Source organism: Talpa europaea, assembly GCF_964194135.1.
Source record: "Talpa europaea genome assembly, chromosome: 14".
Classification (NCBI taxonomy): Eukaryota; Metazoa; Chordata; class Mammalia; order Eulipotyphla; family Talpidae; genus Talpa; species Talpa europaea.
In genome coordinates, this window is record NC_140082.1 from 47,700,090 (window position 1) to 47,720,734 (window position 20,645).

At 35.4% G+C, this 20,645-nt stretch overlaps 1 protein-coding gene across 1 annotated transcript in view; it reads right to left on the reverse strand.

The window, feature by feature from the left end:
* Positions 1–20,645, reverse strand: part of TARBP1 (tRNA guanosine 2 -O-methyltransferase TARBP1) — a gene marked incomplete at both ends in the record, with an annotated part of 63,493 nt that overhangs the window by 26,563 nt on the left and 16,285 nt on the right. Inside the window, 5 exons of the mRNA XM_084253500.1 lie at positions 2,415–2,576; positions 6,204–6,301; positions 10,803–10,975; positions 11,922–12,021; positions 17,445–17,586. Of these exons, the coding sequence (XP_084109626.1) occupies positions 2,415–2,576; positions 6,204–6,301; positions 10,803–10,975; positions 11,922–12,021; positions 17,445–17,586 (675 nt within the window). The remainder of the gene's footprint in view (positions 1–2,414; positions 2,577–6,203; positions 6,302–10,802; positions 10,976–11,921; positions 12,022–17,444; positions 17,587–20,645) is intronic.

Below are 20,645 nucleotides of genomic sequence, written 5' to 3' on the forward strand. Positions count from 1 at the left end.
ATAAAAGGAAATTAATACATGCCATCAGGTTTAACTACTTTTCTACAGACTAATGGAAAATTTAAAGTAGCAATAAAACTTGAAACAGTTCAGACTAAGAAGACAAAATTTGATGTCTTCATTTGCCTGATGTGTTCCTAGCAGTAGTACATGATAGAACAGCTATACACAGAACCACAAACTATATGAATCAATATTTGTGAAGTTTTTCCTACTTGCAAACATATTCAGAGGCAATATTTCTCTAAGTGAGTCTTATTTTAACTGTAGGAGAGAGGAAGAGAGGGAAGGAGGGAAAAGAGGAAGAAGGGAGAGGCGGTAAAGAAGACAGCCTGCCTCCTGGCATATATATAATTAACACCTGCAACCAGCTGTATGCTGCTTTTGAAGAAGTAATACAGCATAGCAGCTAAGAGTTGGACTCATGAGCCACGTGGTCGAGGAGTATATCTTGGCTCCATACTTACTGCCTGCTTGCCTGTGGACATACTGTGCCTTAGCTTTCTTACCTGTAAAGTGGGAACATAATAGAATCTACTTCACAGGATTACTGAGAAAATTAAACAAATGGGTTATTTCATGGACAGTACCCAGATATCTACATGCAGGAGCAAGAAGGAAGGAAACCAAGATAGCCTAGCTTAATATTTAGAGAAAAATCAACCATCTCTGATCAAGAAGCCAGGAGCTACACTAAGAGACCAAAGCAATTCACTCAAATATCGCCAACCAGGAGGAAACTCACCAGAAAGGAATTTTCTACTATTTGTTCCATACCTTGCCCTTGTCCTCCCAAAATAAATCAAGCATTTCTACACTAAATTTTAAAACAGTGTTACTTTTGAGTCAATGTGGTGAGCCAATTAAGGTCAATCTTAATGTATTTCAGTGACTTACTTAAGAAAGCAAGTCAATCTTTAAAGAATCACCATGGTAGGGTTCAAGATTTTGGTCTCCATTCAAAATTCAGTGTCCTTTCAAAACAATAGTATACCCATACATCCTAGACAGGATGCTGAAATATAAATCAATCTTCTTTATCATTTTATTTTAAGTCAGTTCTTGAAAACTACTTTAAAAATTATTAAAGCAACCAAGTAGCTCCTTTGTTTTAATGAACATCCTAGACTAGACTAAGATTCACCTCCACTAACCATGTGTTAAATGGAAGCAGATAACAATTATTGAAGACTTTCTATGTACCAGGCACTGCTAAAGTTTTAACATGTAGAAGTTTGTTTTCATTCTCACATCAACTATTTAACCCTCATTTTGCAGGTGCAGTGATTTCTCCAAGGTCATAGTAAAGATAAAGCCAGGATTCACACCAAGGAAGTCTAACTCCAAAGTTTCTGTTCTTAAACACTATGCTCTACTCTGTCATGTAAAAGAAATGCCTTTATATGCTAAAATCACTCCAAAAATGGTGACATAAGGAGCAACAGGAAAATCACAGAAAGAATGAGCCACCGAGCAAAGGCAGCCTCTAAGAGAAAATGTGATTTGAATTGGGTCACACAGAACAGACCAGACACTGACAAGTGTATATTAGAAGGGAGGGCATTTTGGAGAGGGAAGACTAATCTCCATGGCAGCCTTGAGTAACTGTGACACAAAGGGCACTGTAAGAAGAGGAAAAGCAGTGGGTGACTAAGCTAAAAAAATAAAATAGCTTTTTTAATATGTGCCATTCTCACTGGTGTGAGATGGTATCTCATTGTGGTTTCGATCGGCATTTCCCTAATTATGACGGATGTTGAACATTTTTTCATATGTCTGTTGGCCATTTACATTTCAATATCGGATGAGGAGGAATATAGGGGAACCAAATAAGGGATCAGGGACAAAAATAATAACAATAAAAACAGAGCAAAACAAAAATAAACAGTCAACTATAAATCAGAGACATTCTGCAGAGGAGGGGGAGAGAGAGGGGTCAAAACAAGGGAGGGAGAGCACAAAGCACTATGGTGATGATGCACTGGTGATTTGGTAGTGGATATTCTATGGGGACTACACCTGAGAAAAGAAAGCAAAACATTACGGAAAAAATGAACAATGATGTAAAATATATATAAATAAATAATTAAAAATAAATAAATAAAATAAAAGTCAGGTATGAAGGGCTCTGGATGCCAGTCTATGAATTTGGACACAAGGGCAAAACACCCAGTGCAAATCCACTCTCTGCATCTAAGTGATTTTAAGATTGAAGTCACCACACCTTTATTATATACCTCATATTACAATGGGAGTCTCACTCTTCATCAAATATTATGAACACAGGATACTATTTTAGACATTAAATTTCAGTAGATGCTTTTTTGCTATCTAAATGGTATATAACAATCAAATATGTATTCCATGTATGTCTTTTTTAACATAACTACAAGACTTCAATCAAAGAGGATTACCTGTCCACTATTCATCTCTTGAAGATGCTGAATAGATGCATTTTTCAAAGGAGAAATAACTCTCCAAATGGGGTTACCTCTTTTCCACCCAACCTTCAAATGGAGATTTATAAGCTCAGTTAATACCATCAGGTATAAATGGCAACGATCCAGATCTGAAACCTAAGAAAAATAATAAAATACTTAACAAGCATGATCCATGATGTTCACAACAGAGTTTAGAAAGGAAATTATTTCGTTTATTAAAGAGCACTAAAACATGACATTGATGAGGAAAAAAAGGTCCTTCCTTCAAGAAGTTTTCCATACATACAAGAAGCCTTCTCCCCATGCAGAGCTAAGGATGTCCTTCTCTGTGCTGATATAGTGACTCTGCTTGCACCGCAATTATAGCAAGGTCACAATCGACTCATCTGGTCCCCACCTTGATTGTGAGACACTGGAAGGCAGAAACTACATTCTCCCAATTCATGCACCCTAGTGCTAGCACATCATTAACAGTAACAACTATAGTAGTTACCACTTCTTTGTGTCATACATTCTATACTTCATTCTCATAAGAAAGATCACTGTGCCTTTTCCTAAGATGACTAAGTTTCAGAAGAGGCCAAACAACTTACCCAGTATCTCAGAGCTAGTAAGCAAGAAGGGCAGAATTAATACAGGTCTTTCTGAACCAAGATTTAGTGGAACTGGGTTCAATTCACTTCTATTAATTCACTCACCAGCTTTGTGAAAGACAGTAATTACCTACCCTCTTTAGGGTTCAGATTCTTTACCCACAAAACAGGGTAATAACTATCCATCACAGGGTTTTTGGAAAGAAGTGAGAGAAAAGTATACTACCTGACGGACTGGCACAGAGCAGTGACCTTAATTATTATTACTATACCAGTGACTGTACTCTCGGAGGCCTTCTCTGGCACACAAACGTACCATTCATTAACCAGATTTCACTGAGCAACTATGCCAAGTACTAGGATACAATGCACACAGAAGGTACCAAATGCAGATGTCTGACTTGTTATTATCAGGAATTATCCTGATTTGTAGCAGTTGACAGTTCAGCTATCGTAAATATTTCCACCATGGCCAATTTTTGAGCTACTAGGGTGATGTTTTGATTGCAGAGCTGGGGAGAGATGTGTAACCTTGTTCTTTTCCCTCTCACCCCTGTTAGCCTCAGATATCCATTAGTTTTTGAAAGTATTTTACATTAGCAAATCACCTGCTATGTAAATGTCTAGTATGTTTTTATCATTCTGACTTACTTTCCCCATTATATGGTCAAAGCTACTTTATCATAGATTAGTTACAGATATGCTTTCCGCAATGTTTACGTCAGTTTAGATTTCCACCAAACAATATAAGGTTCTCTTTCTCCACATCCTCTCCAGCTTTTGTTGTTGCAGGTCTTTTTAACATATGCCTCTCCCAGGGATGTGAGATGGTAGGTACCTCACTGTGATTTTAACCTGCATTTCTTATTGGAAGTGATGATGTACACTTTTTCAAGTGCCTAGTGGCCTTCTGGATATCCTCTTTGGTGAACTGTCCATATCTGCTGCCCATTTATTGGTTTTTTATTGTTGAATTTTTTTTTAATATATATATTTGTCAATTACATATTGTGTGAATATTTTCTACCACAAGGTTTCCTTTTAATGTTATATTTTGTTTTAATTATATCAACTTTTTAATTTGAGATAATCCCAATTGTTTATTTCTGTTTTCATTTTCCTTATCTTAGGGGTCAAGTCAGCAAAAATATCTTTGTTGATGTCATGGGATATATAGCCCATGTCTTCTTCCATGTATTTTACTGTTGAAGGTCTTATATCTAAATGTTTAATTCATTTGGAGTTTATTATTCATTCTTCTATGAGTGCCTTTCCAATTTTCCTAGTACCATTTATTAAAGAGACTGTCCTTTCCCCATTATATGGTCAAAGCTACTTTATCACAGATTAGTTACAGATATGTATAAGGACTGATATCTGGCCTTCTGACTCCATTTCATTGATCCATATACCCATCTTTTTGTGCTAAAATATACAATTTATAGTACTGTTGTTTTACATTAATAGTGAAGTTTGAAGTCATTGAGAGAAGGTCCTTAAGATAGGGACTCAAAGCTGTTTCAATGTTCATTGAAAGAATCCAAGAGAAAAGGAGAGGTTGAAAATATTAAAGGATAATCGATAGTATACAGTCCTTGAGAAAATGGAAGAGGATGAAGTCCAGACTGCATTATTCCACTATAACAGAAAAGACAGGGAGGACAATCAGGTGCAGATAAGCATAGAGACATCTGACAGTTGGAAACTGAGGTGAGTATGATGGTTACTAGTTGCTCTGTGAGGTAAAGATATGGCAGCACAGTGCTGGAACCAGCTTGAACAGCAAAAACTACAGTTTGTCCCTCTCTCTGATCAATGGCTTCATGTCGGCCAAGTTGAAATGAGGGCAGGAAACTGATGAACACTACAAATCAGGGCTGCACCCAACCCCACAGCCAGCTGTTAAACTCTGACCATCATCACACAACTGAGATGAGGGAAAATGTGGGAAAAGATTTTTATTAAACTATAAGCTATTAAAGAAATGTACTTAACCGGGAATTCTAAGGTGCAATTTATTAAAGAATGAATTTTTCAAAATAATTTTAAGTTACATATGTTGAATTTACTTTTTAAAATATTTGCATCTAAAAGATAAAATAACAATAAACTTGCCCTTCTTAAGCTATTTTAGCTTCAGATTCCAAACAAGCAAAAACATTTCTGTTACTTAGTAGGCACACAGAGGTTCATTACACTTTTGTGAATGTCTGAAAATTTCCATATTTAAAAGGTAAAAATAATACTGATGATCCTGGAGCAAAATAAACCATAAAAGTTTCCTAAGAGTTTCTTTGTTAAATGCCTTCTTGGAAATTCAGGTGTTGCAGGACTGCTATTAACAATTGCTTAATAAGAAGCAAGCCAAACACTCCCTGCTCCATAGGGCTTTTTCTTACCTTCCTATCATAATATCACAAGTCTTTGAGTATAAAACTTGTCTTTTTATATTTTAATACCTACTTTCCAGCTAGCAAACAGATGTACTTTATTTGGTATTCTAATAATATTTTAAAAAGTATATTTTCTCACTTTATCAATGATCCATTGACTCTAATTGCTTCATTATATCCCACTAGAGATTTCAACTTGAAAAAAAATTAAAATAGGCATTTCTGTAGAAATTAGTATTTTCAAAATATTCTTAAAGAGGGAAACTTTTATTATTTTTTTCCAGCTATCTTAGAAAGAATAAATAATGTAAAGAATAAAGAAAGAGAACACAGCTACATTTACAAAGCATCCTCTTTTCCTCAGACCTACTGTTTCCAATCCCATTTGCATTTTGGAATCACTCAGAGAGCTTTAAAAATACACTGTACTGATACTTGGTCCTACCCTAAATCTGCCAAGTCAGAATCTGGGACCAAATAAGCTAAGTATTTAAAATATGGTATATTATTTGAAACTCTCTAGATACTAGGAAGTAGGTGCATTATCTCAATTTTGCAGGTAAGGAAACTGAGGTTTATAAAGCAACATAACTTTCCCAAGGTCACAGTTATTACAGAGATGAACTAGTACTAAGAAAGTCTTAAGTTTTTATTTTTTCTGCTTCCTAAGACCAAAAATTAAGAAACCATAACATTAAGGTAATTTTCTTTTTAATTTAACACAGTGTCTACCATCACTCAAATATTGATGAAATATCACTCAGATGAATACTTACACTACTTAGCTCATTCATAGTAAGTCTTCTGAGAATAAATTCAGAAATGCTCTCTGTGGTAGACATGGCAAAGTTCTGAAGAAGTGTAAATACCTCATCTGTATGGAGGAAAAAGTACGCAACTGAAATTACAGAAATAAATTATTTGGTGCAAAATAAAACAGATGTCTAGTAAAAATACAACTGTTAAACACATGGTAAATCACTTATCAAAAACATTCTAATGATGTAATTAACAGTCAATAGCATAGGGAAATCTATAGCTGGGTAAGATGGAACAAAGACACAGCACCCTCTCTCACTGAATGCAGCTATAAACCCGGGACAAAATATTTGATGCAGCTATTTGAAGACTCTAAAAGGTAAAAAATGGCAGGCAGCTTTAGAAAGGCAGTACACTGAGTTTATTCTGGTCCTCCTGCAGACTGGAATCAGATCAGGAACAGTCAATAAAGCAGGCAGCAGAATGGACCCTAACTTTCTGGTCAGAGAATGAAAAAGAAGAATCCCAGGGAAGAGGACGATGAGTATTTTGGAGATTCCAGAGAGGGAAGAGTTCAGAAAAATGCTCCTGAGCTTACGCCTTAGCTATTGCGTAATGAATCTGCTACCAATTAGCATACCAACGACTTTGAGAAGTGAACAGTGACAACTGCCCTGGACCCAGACTGGCCACAGGATGTAACCCATGTGCCATAGGTAAAGATGGCACTGCAAAGTACTTGAAAACAATACTGACAGTGGAACCAACCCCCACAAAAGCAACAGATTTATCATCTAGTCTTATGGCTTTAAACACCATCTATATGCTAACAATTCTCAAATCTTTATTTCTAATCCACATTTCCCCTGAATTCCAGACTCATAAAGTCAAATGCCAGCTTAATAACCCCACTAGGTCACCTAAAAGGTGTCTTACACTTAAACTATCCAAAACAGAACTTCTCATCTTCACTCCAAAATCTTCTCTAACTCTAGTCTTTCTAATCCCAGTTAAAAGCAACTCCATTCTCTCCAGCATTCCCCAAAACTAAGTAACCTCTGAGTTCACTCTTTTTCTCACTGTCCATATGCAACCTGCCAGCAAATCCTGTAGGCTGAACCATCAAAAGAGATCCAAAATCTTACAATTCACAATTCACGACATCCATGGCTCGTACCCAGTACAGCCAGCTTGTCTTCTGGCCTTGGCCCTTACCTCTCTTGGTAGATTTTTCTCAATACTAGTGACTGAGAGTCAAAGCGAGCTTTTAAAAACTTAAGTCAGATCTTATTACTCTCAGTTCAAAATCTTCTAGTAAAAGCCAGAATCTTAAAATGGTCCACCAGTTCTGTACAAGAGTAGCCTTTACCCTCGCCCCTTTTTTTAAAATTGACCTTTTATTGCTCACTACTTCACTCCCTCCTCAAACAGATACTCTCACTCTGGGGCCTTTTCCCCTTGCCATTCCTTCTTCCTGGAAGATCTCCCTATGTAAGTGTACTGTTCCCTCCCTCAGATCTCTCAAGTCTTTGTTTAAATATTAACTTCACAGTGAGGCCTCCCCCAACCAACCTAGCTAAATTAATGATGCTCAACCTCTACTCACCAACATCCTGTCCTAATTTCTCCATAGCACCTGACAAAATCACATATCTTATATAGGGATTGTTCATTATATCTCTCCCGCCCCAACCCCACTCCAGTCCCCTAAAACAGAATGTAATCTCAAAAAGGGCAGGGACTTTTTGTCTTCTTTTTTATGGCTACATCCTCATGCTCAGAACAATGCTTGGCATGTAGCAGATAATCAATACATTTCTGATGAATAAATTTTCTAATATCAGATCAAAAGGTCTTCTCTAATCTCCCTCTACTAAGATTTAAACTTTTTTAAGACTCAAGAATCAGCTTAGTAATTGTCACAAGTTAAAGGAAGTGGATGGGGGAAGCATCTAACCATATACTTTCCACACTCACTTCCCTCACCTTGCTTCTTTTCTCCCCATGTATCTCCCAAGCTTTAGTAGTTTTTTCTATTAAAAAAAGGGAAAAAAGGCAGGACAGTGGAAAAAACACAATAGTTTGTATTCTCTCAAAAAGACACAAGAATGACAGCATGTTGAAGTGATGGTTACATGAAGATTTACTAGTCTCTATTTCTTTTTGTATATTTAAAGCTTTCCCTAATAAAACACTGAAAATTAAATTTAAAAAATTTTTAACATTAAGCTTAAGTTGCCCCAAGCAACAGCATACTACTAGACCACAATTTCACCCACTGAGTAAGTACATCCAGATATTTCTGACTTCATTATTTGTTCATTGACCCTACCACCAGTAATTAGTTCCCAGATATTCACTCATTTATAAAAAGGAAATAACAATTTTCCTCTTCCCTCATCAAAGAAATTCTTTCAGGATTAAGATCTATTTAAAGTTAATTAAACCTGATATGGTTTACCAGTTACATGGAAGTCAACTGCTATGAAAATTAAATGGCACTTCTTTGACTCTTGGTAATATAAAAAGATATGCATGAGGAGCACTGAGAACTCTTACATTCTGTAAGTAAGAACATAAAACGTGTACATAACTACTTAGAAAAACAATTTTGCATTATCTTATAAAGCTGAATACACACATATCCTAAGATCCAGTAACTTTAGTGGTGGGAGGTAGATAGCCTGGAGAAACACACACTGACCCAAAAGAAATGTAAACAAGTAATCATGGCACACCATACAGAATAATAAACGAAATGTAATCCAACATCCAGCAACAGAAAAAGCATAGATTGTGGTGTTGTCATACCATGAAAGATTACACAATAGGTAAAATAATGAGGTATAAGAAAGGACATGGATGAACCTTAGAAACATGCTGCATGAAAAAAAGTTACAGAAGACATCTTACAGTATAGTAACATTTTTATAAAGTGCAGAATCAGGGACTTATACAATAAATTGTTGAGAAGTACCTAAATATGTGGTACAGCCATTTTTTTAAGTACATGGAAATGATAAAGATAAAAATAAAAATAAGCAAACAAAAAAGGGATTAAGAAATAACTAGTACATTTGCTTTTAGGTTAGTGGTGAATTTCACAAGTGTTTAATTATTTTGCAGCAAAACTGACATCCAGCCATCACACATGCTTATGTGTATCAAACAGCACAAATTTTCAAAAAGCATTCCTGACCCAGTCCTACACTTCAAAGCACTAAGTCTCCTGAAAACAGTTAAGACATGTCAAATATCTTACAAACATAAGGGGTTGAAAACCTTATGAAAAGATACTGTTATGTGCATAGATTAATTCTGCTACCATTATCAAAACTATCAGAAACTAGTGTTAATATTGCATAAGCTTATTATTAAAATCTAACCAAGTCAGTTTAACCTAATACCAGTACCTCTCTAAAATTTTTAAATTTAAATTTTTTAAAGTTCAAAATATAACTGGCTAGAAAGGACAGGGGAATCAACACTTACCCATCAATATTTTCATCATCTCTAATGTCCTCTGGGTTTTCACCTACTATTTTACATATAAGAACAAACTCAGTATTTCTATTACCGGTAAACTTTTTTTTTTAAAGATTTATTTTTATTTATTTATACAAGCACTGGGTAGTCAGAAGCGTGGGAGGGTGAGAGAATTCACCAGAGCCAGAGCGGGGAGCAGAGCAGGCAGAAGGACCGAAGCATACTGCTGAGGGGAGCAGCGGGTGGCAGGAGAAGTCTGTGCACCATGTGGGACCCTCCTCCGATGGCCGAGGAGCAGCCAGGGATTGAACTGGCGCTGCAAAGGCTGCGGGCAGCTTTGCAACCCAGCGCTTAACCGCTGCGCCACCGGGGAGGCCCTTCCGCTAAACTTTCTACATGAAGTATTTTCTACCAATAAAGCACTCAAAGATTAGCATTTAAAAATAATCAAATTAGGGCCTCCCCGGTGGCACAGCGGTTGAGCGCTGGGTTGTGAAGCTGCCCGCAGCCTCTGCAGTGCCGGTTTGATCCCCAGCTGCTCCCCGGCCACCGGAGAAGGGTCACACATGGCGCGCAGACTTCTCCTGCTGCCCGCTGCTCCCCTCAGCAGTGTACTTCGGTCCTTCTGCCTGCTCTGCTCCCCGCTCTGGCTCTGGTGAGTTCTCTCACCCTCCCGTGCTTCTGACTGTACCCAGTGCTTGTATAAATAAATAAATAAATAAATAGATAGATAGATAGATAAATATTTAAAAAATAATAATAATCAAATAAAAATAATCAAATTAGTACCATTCTCATAGTTCTTTCTTACACATGAAACCGTGATCATTTCTGATGGTCTGGGAATCAATGAGTGAGTATAAACAAAAAAATATAAAGCAAATGAAAACACATTCAAAAAATCAACAATAACCAATGAATATAAACACTAGACTGGCAGGTTTATGAGGGCAGGGGTTTGAGCCTTCACTGCTGTATCCCCAGTAACACCAGGTGATACTCAATAAGTACTTGAATGAATGATGAATGCATGAAATAGCCTTTTTATTTGTAAAGGTCAGGAGTTTCCTCTTATTCTAAATATCAATGATATACCAAGCAAGATACCAACAAAAACTATTTATCCTCACCATCTTGGGTACTGGAACCTTTCAACAAGCAAGTGTGCAATAACTTCAACAGCAATTGGAGGCATCTGTCAGTTTTCAGCAAGGGCATGTAGGCATTTGTACCAAACTTCATAAGGGCATCCAGAAGAGGATCTAAGAATATCCTCAATACATTCTGTGTTCTCCGCTTTTCACTAGATATTAAAAGACATGCCCAAATCAAGCATTTCAAAAGCATGAAGAAAGTACTTTCCATGTACAATTTGTGGAACTGGTTAGCTAATGGATTCAATTATCAATAGAAAGACTGAAAGACCTATCACTTGTTAGGACTGATCTTTCCCACCAATCTTCTTACTGACCTTTCAGTTTGTGCTTTCTCAGTGAGTTTATCAATTCACTAGAGAGAGGAAAGCACAGGGAAAGACATTCTGGACTCAACTCTAGACACAAGTATGAAGGAAATCCTATATGAAATTTACCTGAAAATAAAAATGCTAAGACCCTGCTTCCATAATTCAAAAGAAAAAACACATACACAAGTCAAGAACATGAGACGTTAACTAAAAAATATGAAAAAATTAAGGATTTATGAAAAATTGTGAAAACCAACTTCAGTACTAAAACTGTCTAGAGATTTGATGTTAATCAAATTAACTGCATATTATGCAAATACAGTACCTAATGAAGCTGCTTTTTTGCTACAATTATAATCTAATGAGAACTAATATATTCACATTCTCTAAATATGAGATTATTTTATTTTGATTACCTGATTTTTAGTAACACATTTTGGAAAGGGGTCAAACCCAGCAAATTTCTCTACTTAATCTAATGGGATAGTCTCTTACAACCCATTCCTCTAATATTTTTATATAAAACCAATGATTAGTATGTAGTTTTTTTAACCTTCTCTAGCTTAACAATTTAACTTATGTAAAAGAACTAATAAGCCTTTAACTATGGATTTATTGTCAATTTTAAACATTTATTTAGTATATTGCATATAGTTTAGCACCCTTCTTTAATACACTGTTATCAATTCCACACCAGTCACTGAAAAGTCTGCATATGTACCATATATCTGAATAGACTTTTTTTTTTTTTAAAGAGCCTTCTTTTCAAGCTAGAAACACTTACCTATATTGATTCTTCATTGCTTCCACATCAACAGCCAGTAAGACCATCATAGCAACAAGCTTGGCTTCAAACCAATCAGGCATAAAGCAGTTTTCTCCTGCTTAAATAACAGATAAGGTTTGCAAGAGATTAACATAACCCTGCAAAGATGATGTCTCAAGCTGAAGAGCTAAATGATTATCTTTACCAATATTAAGTTATTGGAGAAATACAGCTGAGGTGGAACCCAATGGAACAACTGGGCTGAGTCTGAGGTTGAGAAAAACGGAGAAAGGTGAAGGAAGAGCATGGCTAAGGTTTTCTGGCTCTTCTGGCAGGAAAGAGCATGTCATGTTCCAGGAAAGGGAAGAATGCTCCTATGGCTGGGGTACACAAGTGGGAGCACCAAAAATGAGGTTACACAAAAAGGTAGAGGAGAGATGGGCATCTGTAGGCCAGGTAAAGAATTTCTACCTTTATCCTAAAGGCAAGAGGAAGCCACTGAGGGTGAATATGAATGTATACATAGAAGGGGAAGAGAAATTTTAAGATCAAAATTTATATTTTAAAAAGATTTCTCTAGGTAACATGTGGAAAAGACAGGGGAAGCAAGAGCAGATGCAAGGTGACTGTTAAGGGGCAACACTAATGTTTCAGCTGACAGATGTGTGCTCCCTCAAATGTGAAACATAAATGAAAGGGAATGATACGGATATGGATATAAGTAAGGCTTTGGCGTCTCACACCTGCATTTTTACCACAGTCTTACTGTTTGTTTACTGTGGGACTCTGAGACAGCCATAGCATCTCAGAAAGTTTAGGTCATCTTCTATGAAATCAAATCAATAAACCTATGACTTGCCTTGGATATATTATACAAGTTAAAAAATATATTCAAAGTTCCCAGTACAAGTTTTGGAAGAGAGAGCTTGGCTCACAAATAAAATTAATATTTTCCTGTCTCTGAAAGCCAATTAAATTAAGTCATGGAAAGATTTCTTTATCATTTGTGGTAAATTACTAGAGTAAGATTAAACTCTTCACATCAACTTCCAAGAAAAATTTAGGTAAGAGATTTAGTTTTCTGGTCCAGTGGTTCAAATACTAAAAACATTTAAAAAAAAGAACTTAATATATTTTGGGGATAATTTAATATATTTTGATACAAATTTATTGAAACAGTACAAATGACAGGCAACACGAAAGATACTTGTATACAAGATAATTCATGTTAAAAATATGAGGATAAACTTTATTATATATTATTTTTAAAAGTACTATGCATTTAGTTATCAATTAGATATATGCTTGTATTTTCTAAAAAAAAAATCCACATGTTGGCTTTATCAGAAAAAATTAGGTTAAATTTATAAGTGTTATAAAGGGAAACTATTGAAACTTGTGCTTGAAACATTTTTACTCACACTAATGCTTTATATTCCATACTTACATTAAAAACTCACTCATAAATGAAAACTAAAATGGTATCAAATGCCAATAGACTTGATTTCCCTATATTTTCATCAGCAATCACATAGTCAGGTACCGTCTATTATCAGGTGACTACTTCATGGAAGAAGGGTGCGGATGGTAGGGGTACTGAGTATGTAATGCTTCCAATGGCAGTACTACTTTAGCATTGTCTCCACCTTACAGCAAATTGGCTGTTAAGTCCTTGGCTGTAAATACTACACACCTTAATATAGATTACACACATGCTTAGGGGGCCTACAAAGTGCTTAACCAGATATATCTCACTTGCCTCCAGCAAAGCACCAAAAGCAGGGTTCTAGAAGCACAGATCTTTTGAAGTCTTAAGCAAATTTTCACCTTGGATATGGAAAAGGTTGCCAATCAAAAGGTTAGTAGATTTTTAACAATTTCTGATTTCAAGGGGTGCCACAGTACCAAACCAATGACAAGAGAGGGCCTTATTCTTCCAGTAGAGAACACACTTGTGCAAGAAGTTTTGGTTGTAGGTTGCTTCCCAAGTATTTTACCACCATATAAGTAAATCCATGCTACAGAGGAGAGGGTCTCAATCCCCAACACGTTAAGAGTCACCTGCAGGGCTTGTTAAAACACAGGAGATGAGGCCCACACTCAGAGTTTCTGACAATAGGTTAGAGACAGAGCTCAAGAATTTTGATTTCTAGGGGCCACCCTGGTGGTGCAAGGGATTAAGAACCTCACTATGAAGCAATCTGAAGCCTCTGCAGCACGAGTTCAATCCCCAGCCGGCCAGGGAGCTACCCACACAGTGGGGCAGACCTCTCCTGGCTGGCCCGCTGCTCCTCTCAGCAGTGTGTTTCAGTCAGTCTGTCTGTTCTGTTCCCCACTCTGTCTGGTGAATCCTCTCACCCCACCGCAACTCTGGCCTGTACCCCAGCTCTTGTATGCATAAATAAATGAATCTTTAAAAAAAAAAGTTTAAAAAAAAAAGTTGTCTTCTGAAGTTTCCAGATGATGCTGGAATGCTGCTGGCCTGACAACTACTGTCTGTGAACTCACTGGCAGAGAATTCCTTACTTATGCTCCCTTTTCTCTCACTGAAGTAAGAAAAGTGCAGGTAATGTTGGTTTTGAAGAGACAAAACGCTATCATTAATCATCTTAATGCAATTTTAACCCGAAGGCACTAAATTTTGCTACCACGAATTCTGAAAACTGAGTGAAATTTTAGAAAACGCAAACTACAGTGCCAGAAATCATGTTATGTTTTACATTCAGATGGAGAAGGAAGACAGAGATTATAAAAAAGGTATGAAAACATTTTGCAGGGTGACAGATATATGTCCATTATTTTATGTTGATGGTTCCATAAGCAACATAGCCCAAATACCCATTCCATAGTACAGTTTAAATATGTGCAATATAGCATGTCAATTATGCCTCAATAATGCTGTTTTTAAGATTTGCTATACAGCTGCAATATACTACACTTTGAGGTTATTCCATATCTTCAGATGTCTTGGTTACATTTTTAGAAGGCACATTTAACCATAAGATTTCTATACAAAATATCTTTTGTCAGGTACTGTCTCAAGTATAAATTTCTTCGAATATATTTCACAGTTGGTTAGTCTTAGTAATTCCAAACTCTCACAAGTCATTACTGCAGTTTCCACCTTCTCTAATTCAGAAATCCTGCTCTGAAAGCTCTTTAACACTTTCATGGTTTTTGCTGTTGTTGTTGCTTTGTTGTTTTATATGTATGATATGGAATACATGCATACCCCTCATATCCACCTTTATCTCTTACCATTGCAACATAGGCTCCACGCCATATACAGACAGATGGATGCCTACCTACTTTCAGTTCCTGGGTGGGAATACATCCCAGCCTGCGGGATACTCTTTTGCACTTTTCACCTTATTTTCTACTCATTTATCAGGTGTCACTCCACCTGGTGATTTCCCAGTCCCACACAGGTCTGCCTGTTCTAGATAGGTACAGCTCACACAGGTTCTCCTCCCCACCCCAGTACTTAGGTCTTTCAAGGTAGAACACTAGGATTATCTGCCTACTGATTAATTTCTTTGCTTGATTGATTATGTTCTCTGTAGGGGAAGGTAATATATTTTTTTAATCTCTGCAACTCCAATATCTGGCACCTAGAAGACATTTTTGCTGAGTAATAGTGCAAAACATACATATCAAAACTCAAAGAAAAATCTATTTTGGATGTAGACTTTTTATTTTTTATTTTTGTGTAGAACTGAGGTATAGGCCAGAGGTGTGGGGGTAAGAGGATTCACCAAAGACAGAGTGGGAAGCACAACAGGCAGATTTACTTAAATACACTGCTAAGGGGAGCAGCAAGTTAGACAAGAGAGATCTGCTGCACCATGTGTGGGTAGCTCCCTGGCTGGGGATTGAACTCGGGCCACAGCGGTGACAGCACTGACACTTTACCCCTAGGCCACCAGGGAGGCCCAGATGTAGACTCTGACTGACAACTGTGTTTTGGCTGAGGAGTATATAGAAACAAATGTGACTATTGTATGTATTTTGTGCTTAAAAACTCAAGCTAAATAACGTCTGTTTTCAAATTTATTAATTTGTTCTATAAACTGCCCAGTAATTGACTAAACTAAAATTTTACAAAGGCATTTTTAATGCCATTGGCATTAAAAGTCAAACAAAAATATTAAAAATGCACACATAGATATCTCCTTTGCACTGAATTTTTAAAAACTTAAAATAATAGCATATTTAAAATAGTATATTTTTAAGTCCTAGAGGTGTTAAAGAAACTCTAAAAATCTTGTTTCATCCAATTTTAAATATTTAATCATATTTCATGCTGTTATATATTCTAAATTATAAAGACAAGTTCTACATATTTTTAAGAAATTTAATTGTTTACTCTGCAAGGACTAAAACATATTTACTTTTTATAGGGCTAACGACACTTCAAAGTAACATCGCAGAAAATTTACTGAACAATAGAGAGTAAAAACACAGAGAAGTGCTCTCAGTAGGATGAACAAACTCATGTATTTTGGATGGATAATTATCTAATCATTTAAGACCTATTCCATGATCAGATTAGAGAAATCAGTAGATGAAAATTACTTGGTCTGAGACAAAGCTAGGAAATTTAAGACACGTTAAATTCAAAGATGCAATTTACCCACATTATCACTAATGACTTTAATGAAGAAGCATTAGAAATGTAAAAAGAATCCTAATTAATGAATCTGCTAATAGTTCTTCCCTCATGCAGTCTTACACATTTTCCCAAAGAAGTTGCACAACCGATGTTTGCAAAGTATCAGATGAAAAGAAAAAAACTAGCAAAACCACACTTTCAAACATAATTTTTCTCTAAAATTATGTTTTCATAAACAGATCACACCAAATGTAATGCTTGAAAACAAACAGAACATAGACAGACTTATCTATAAAAATTTCCTAGAATTTCCAAAAGCACTTATGAATTATATAGCCCACCAAAATTTTCTGGAATGTTGAAAAAAATTAATACATTTATTTGTGTCCAAATTCTTTTGCTGGCAACTTATTAGTTTTTTAAAACACACAAAATAGTTTAAAATCTCAAATCGGGCCTCCCTGGTGGCACAAGGGGTTAAGCACTGCACTATGAAGCAATCCGCAGCCTCTGGGGCATGAGTTCGATCCCCAGCCAGCCAGGGAGATTCCCACATGGCAAGGCAGACCTCTCCTGCATTGCCCGCTGCTCCCCTCAGCAGTGTACTGCGGACAGTCTGCCTGTTCTGTTCCCCTCTCTGTCTCTGGTGAATCCTCTCACCCCCTGCACCTCTGGCCTGTACCCCAGCTTATATGCATAGATAAATAAATCTTTAAATAAAATCTCAAGTCCTAGAGCAGATAAAGTACAAATTAAGAAACAGTATTTTTATACTGTAATTCACATATTTGGCTGAAATACTAATTAACCATCAATAAATTGGCATATATTTGAATATGCATATACCTAGATTAAAAAACAGTTCTTCAAAAAAAAAGTTCTTCAAAAATATTTTGTTTATATCAATCCATTAAAATGATATGACTTACTTTCCCAAGCAGGTGACTTAATATATTCTTGAACTAAGTTCTTTACATAAGCATTTAAAGAAGATGTCTCATGAAGTCCAATGGAGCTACAAGTTGAGGATCGTATAAAACAGTTTTCATTAACACGTAACCAATCACAGAGCTAGAAAAGAAAATAGTTATTACTTTATTTTAAAAGCCTAACTGAACAAAGGGTTTCTAATTTCCCAAAGCCAATTTTCTTTCTTCTACAATTGAATTTAAATGACTTCTCAGTTATTTATTGTCATGTTAAGTTCCACAGACATTACAGACAAAACACGTATGTGTATATATAATACACATACACCTACACATGTATGTGTTTTGTAATCTCCCTCAAAGAATTTAAAAACTTCATTAAGAAGCAAGAATTTTTAAAGGTTCTAAGATAAAATGCATTTTTGATAAGGTATTCTAAATAACATTTCTGTAAAAAATAATACATTATGCAACTCTTAAAACAATTTTAAACTTCATTTTAGCCTCACATACTAAAATAAGGATGTTTATTCTTAAGAGAATGTAGATCTAAAATACAAGTTATAATTAAAGTTCTTACATACCACACAAGTCTATTTCTCTCATAATATGTGTATTTTGAAACATCATTTAAAAGAGAAATACTGTCCGAATTCTTCTCCATTGTATCTTTAAAAAGATTTGTGAAACTAAGTCACAGAATTTCACAGAATCTTTGATCACATGTAATTATGAATTGTTTGGAAATTTAATTATGTTCTCAATTTTTTTAATCTCTTAATGTGCAAATTCAATATATGAATTTAAATATAATTACAAAATGAGTCTAAGAAGCAACAATTAAAAATGCATGTTTTGCATCCCTTATGGTCATCCAAAATTAAGTATAAAATAGTAAGATATCACACATGATGAGAGACAAAAATGATGATTAAATGAATCAGTCAATATGAAAACTGACATCCCATAGGTATCTATAAATAACAGTTAAATAATAAAGGAAATTATTCCATGTAGATCTTTATCAAGCAGGATAATCTTAAAATACAATCTGAATGTAAGGTTATTAGCAAGTATTTATCTTTCAACAATATATGCTTTTTCTTTATATACCACTCAAAATGGTCAGGCTAAGTTTCCCAGTTTTGCTAGAAAATGTGAGGTTTTCCAAATCTTGTATTTCCATAAGCATAATCCTATTATAACAAAATTACAAATTCATATTTGATTTTTCTATCAAATCTGTTATAAAAAATTCAGAATATTTTTCTTCCCAAGGGTTTTCTTGTCAACCTTATGGTTTAAACTAGCACCTAATGAGCAGTCTCTGGGAAACCGATTCTCTTGATTTTCCATTAAAACACACCTCAAGAGTCTATTTGGAGACAAACAAAAGAATGAGAAGCCACAGATGGAGAAAATATTTGTACAACACACAAAAGATAAGGGACTGATATCCAAAATATACAAATAACTCTTAATATAACAATAAGAAAACAAATCACCCAATTAAAGGGGCAAAAACTCTACCTCACCAGAGAAGGTAAACAGATAGCAAATAGCATATGAAAGATGTCCCACATCTTATGTTATTAGAAAACTGCAAACTGAAAAATGAGACAGCACTACATACCACCAAAGGCTGAAGATTCTGTGGGGCTCAGAAACTCTCATCCACTGCTGGTGGGAATGAAAAATGATACACAGACTCGGGAATACAATTTGGCAGTTTTTTACTCTTACTACACAATCCAGCAATTGTGCTCAGTGTTATTTAGTCAAATGAGCTGAAAACTGTATCCACACAAAAACCTGTATATGAATGTTTATAGCAGCTTTATTCATAATTGCCAGACTTAAAAGCAACCAAAATGTACTTCAGTAATTGAATGCATAAACAAATGGTGGCACACCAAGGTAATGGAATAGTATTCAGTGATAAAAAGAAATGAGCTATCAAGCCATGAAAAGATAATTATTATTTAGTGAAAGAAGCAAACTTGAAAAGGCTTCATGATACATGATTGTAACTAAATAACATTCTGGAAAAGGCAAAACTATGAAGACAATAAAAAGATCAGTGGTTTGCTTTTTCTGGTTCATTAAACCAAAGGGAAAAGACTGCTAACAAACCAAGTCATAGTAGGTACTTACATCTGATTTGGTCTAAGCATAATTTGAGACATTTGTACATGCATTTTCTCACTTAAACCTCACACACCATACCATATGCTATATAGTAAAATAAAATCCAGATGGATTAACCAATTTATAAACTCTACATATCCAGTGAAATGAAAAGGCTTTATATAGATACTTGGACAAAGTTGAATATCTGAATATACAAAGTGCAAACAACAAGCAAAAATACTGTTTATTACACAACTGAAGAAATTTTAACACTGGTTATTTGAAATCAAGAAATTTAATATTTCTAGGTGTAATGAGGACCAATTTTTAGGTTCTTAAAAGTCCACATCTTACAGCAGTACATGCTGAAATACTTCTAGATAAAAATACCCAGAACAAAAATCCAGTAAAATGAATTGATTTAATAAATCCTAAAATATTTAATTAACTGAATTTTTAAATATCACATATTGAAGAATTGCTCAGCAACATGCTAAAATATATGTGAAGATAAAATTCAAAATAGTATAATCATTATTTTGTTCAGAAATGTGTTAATAATTTTAAATATATAAATATAGCAGGAATGAGGATACATATATTCAAAAAATTGAGAACTAAATCAAAATATATGGGATTTAGTTTGATTGTAGACATCACAGTAGATTTCTTGATATAGCTACATGTTTTTCAGATGCTACATAGATGCACTATGAAAAAATAAAACAAAATTCTAATTTTTAAAGGCCTCAATTTGCCCCTTCCTCATTCCCTCTGCCATTAATATACTCTAAGCCCTCATTTATTTTATGCCTGAATTATTTTAAGGCAGTCCAAGCTGCTTCCTCTTGCTTCTCTCTCTCTCTCTCTGTGTGTGTGTGTGTGTGTGTGTGTGTGTGTAGCCAGAATGTCTTTTAAAAGAAATAATCACATCCCTAGCCTCAGTGATGTTCATAGGAACTGGAGAAACACACACACACACACATACACACACACACACTCTCTCTCTCTCTCTCTCTCTCTTCCTGTCCTCAAAAAAACTATATAACAGAGGACACAGATAAGAATTCA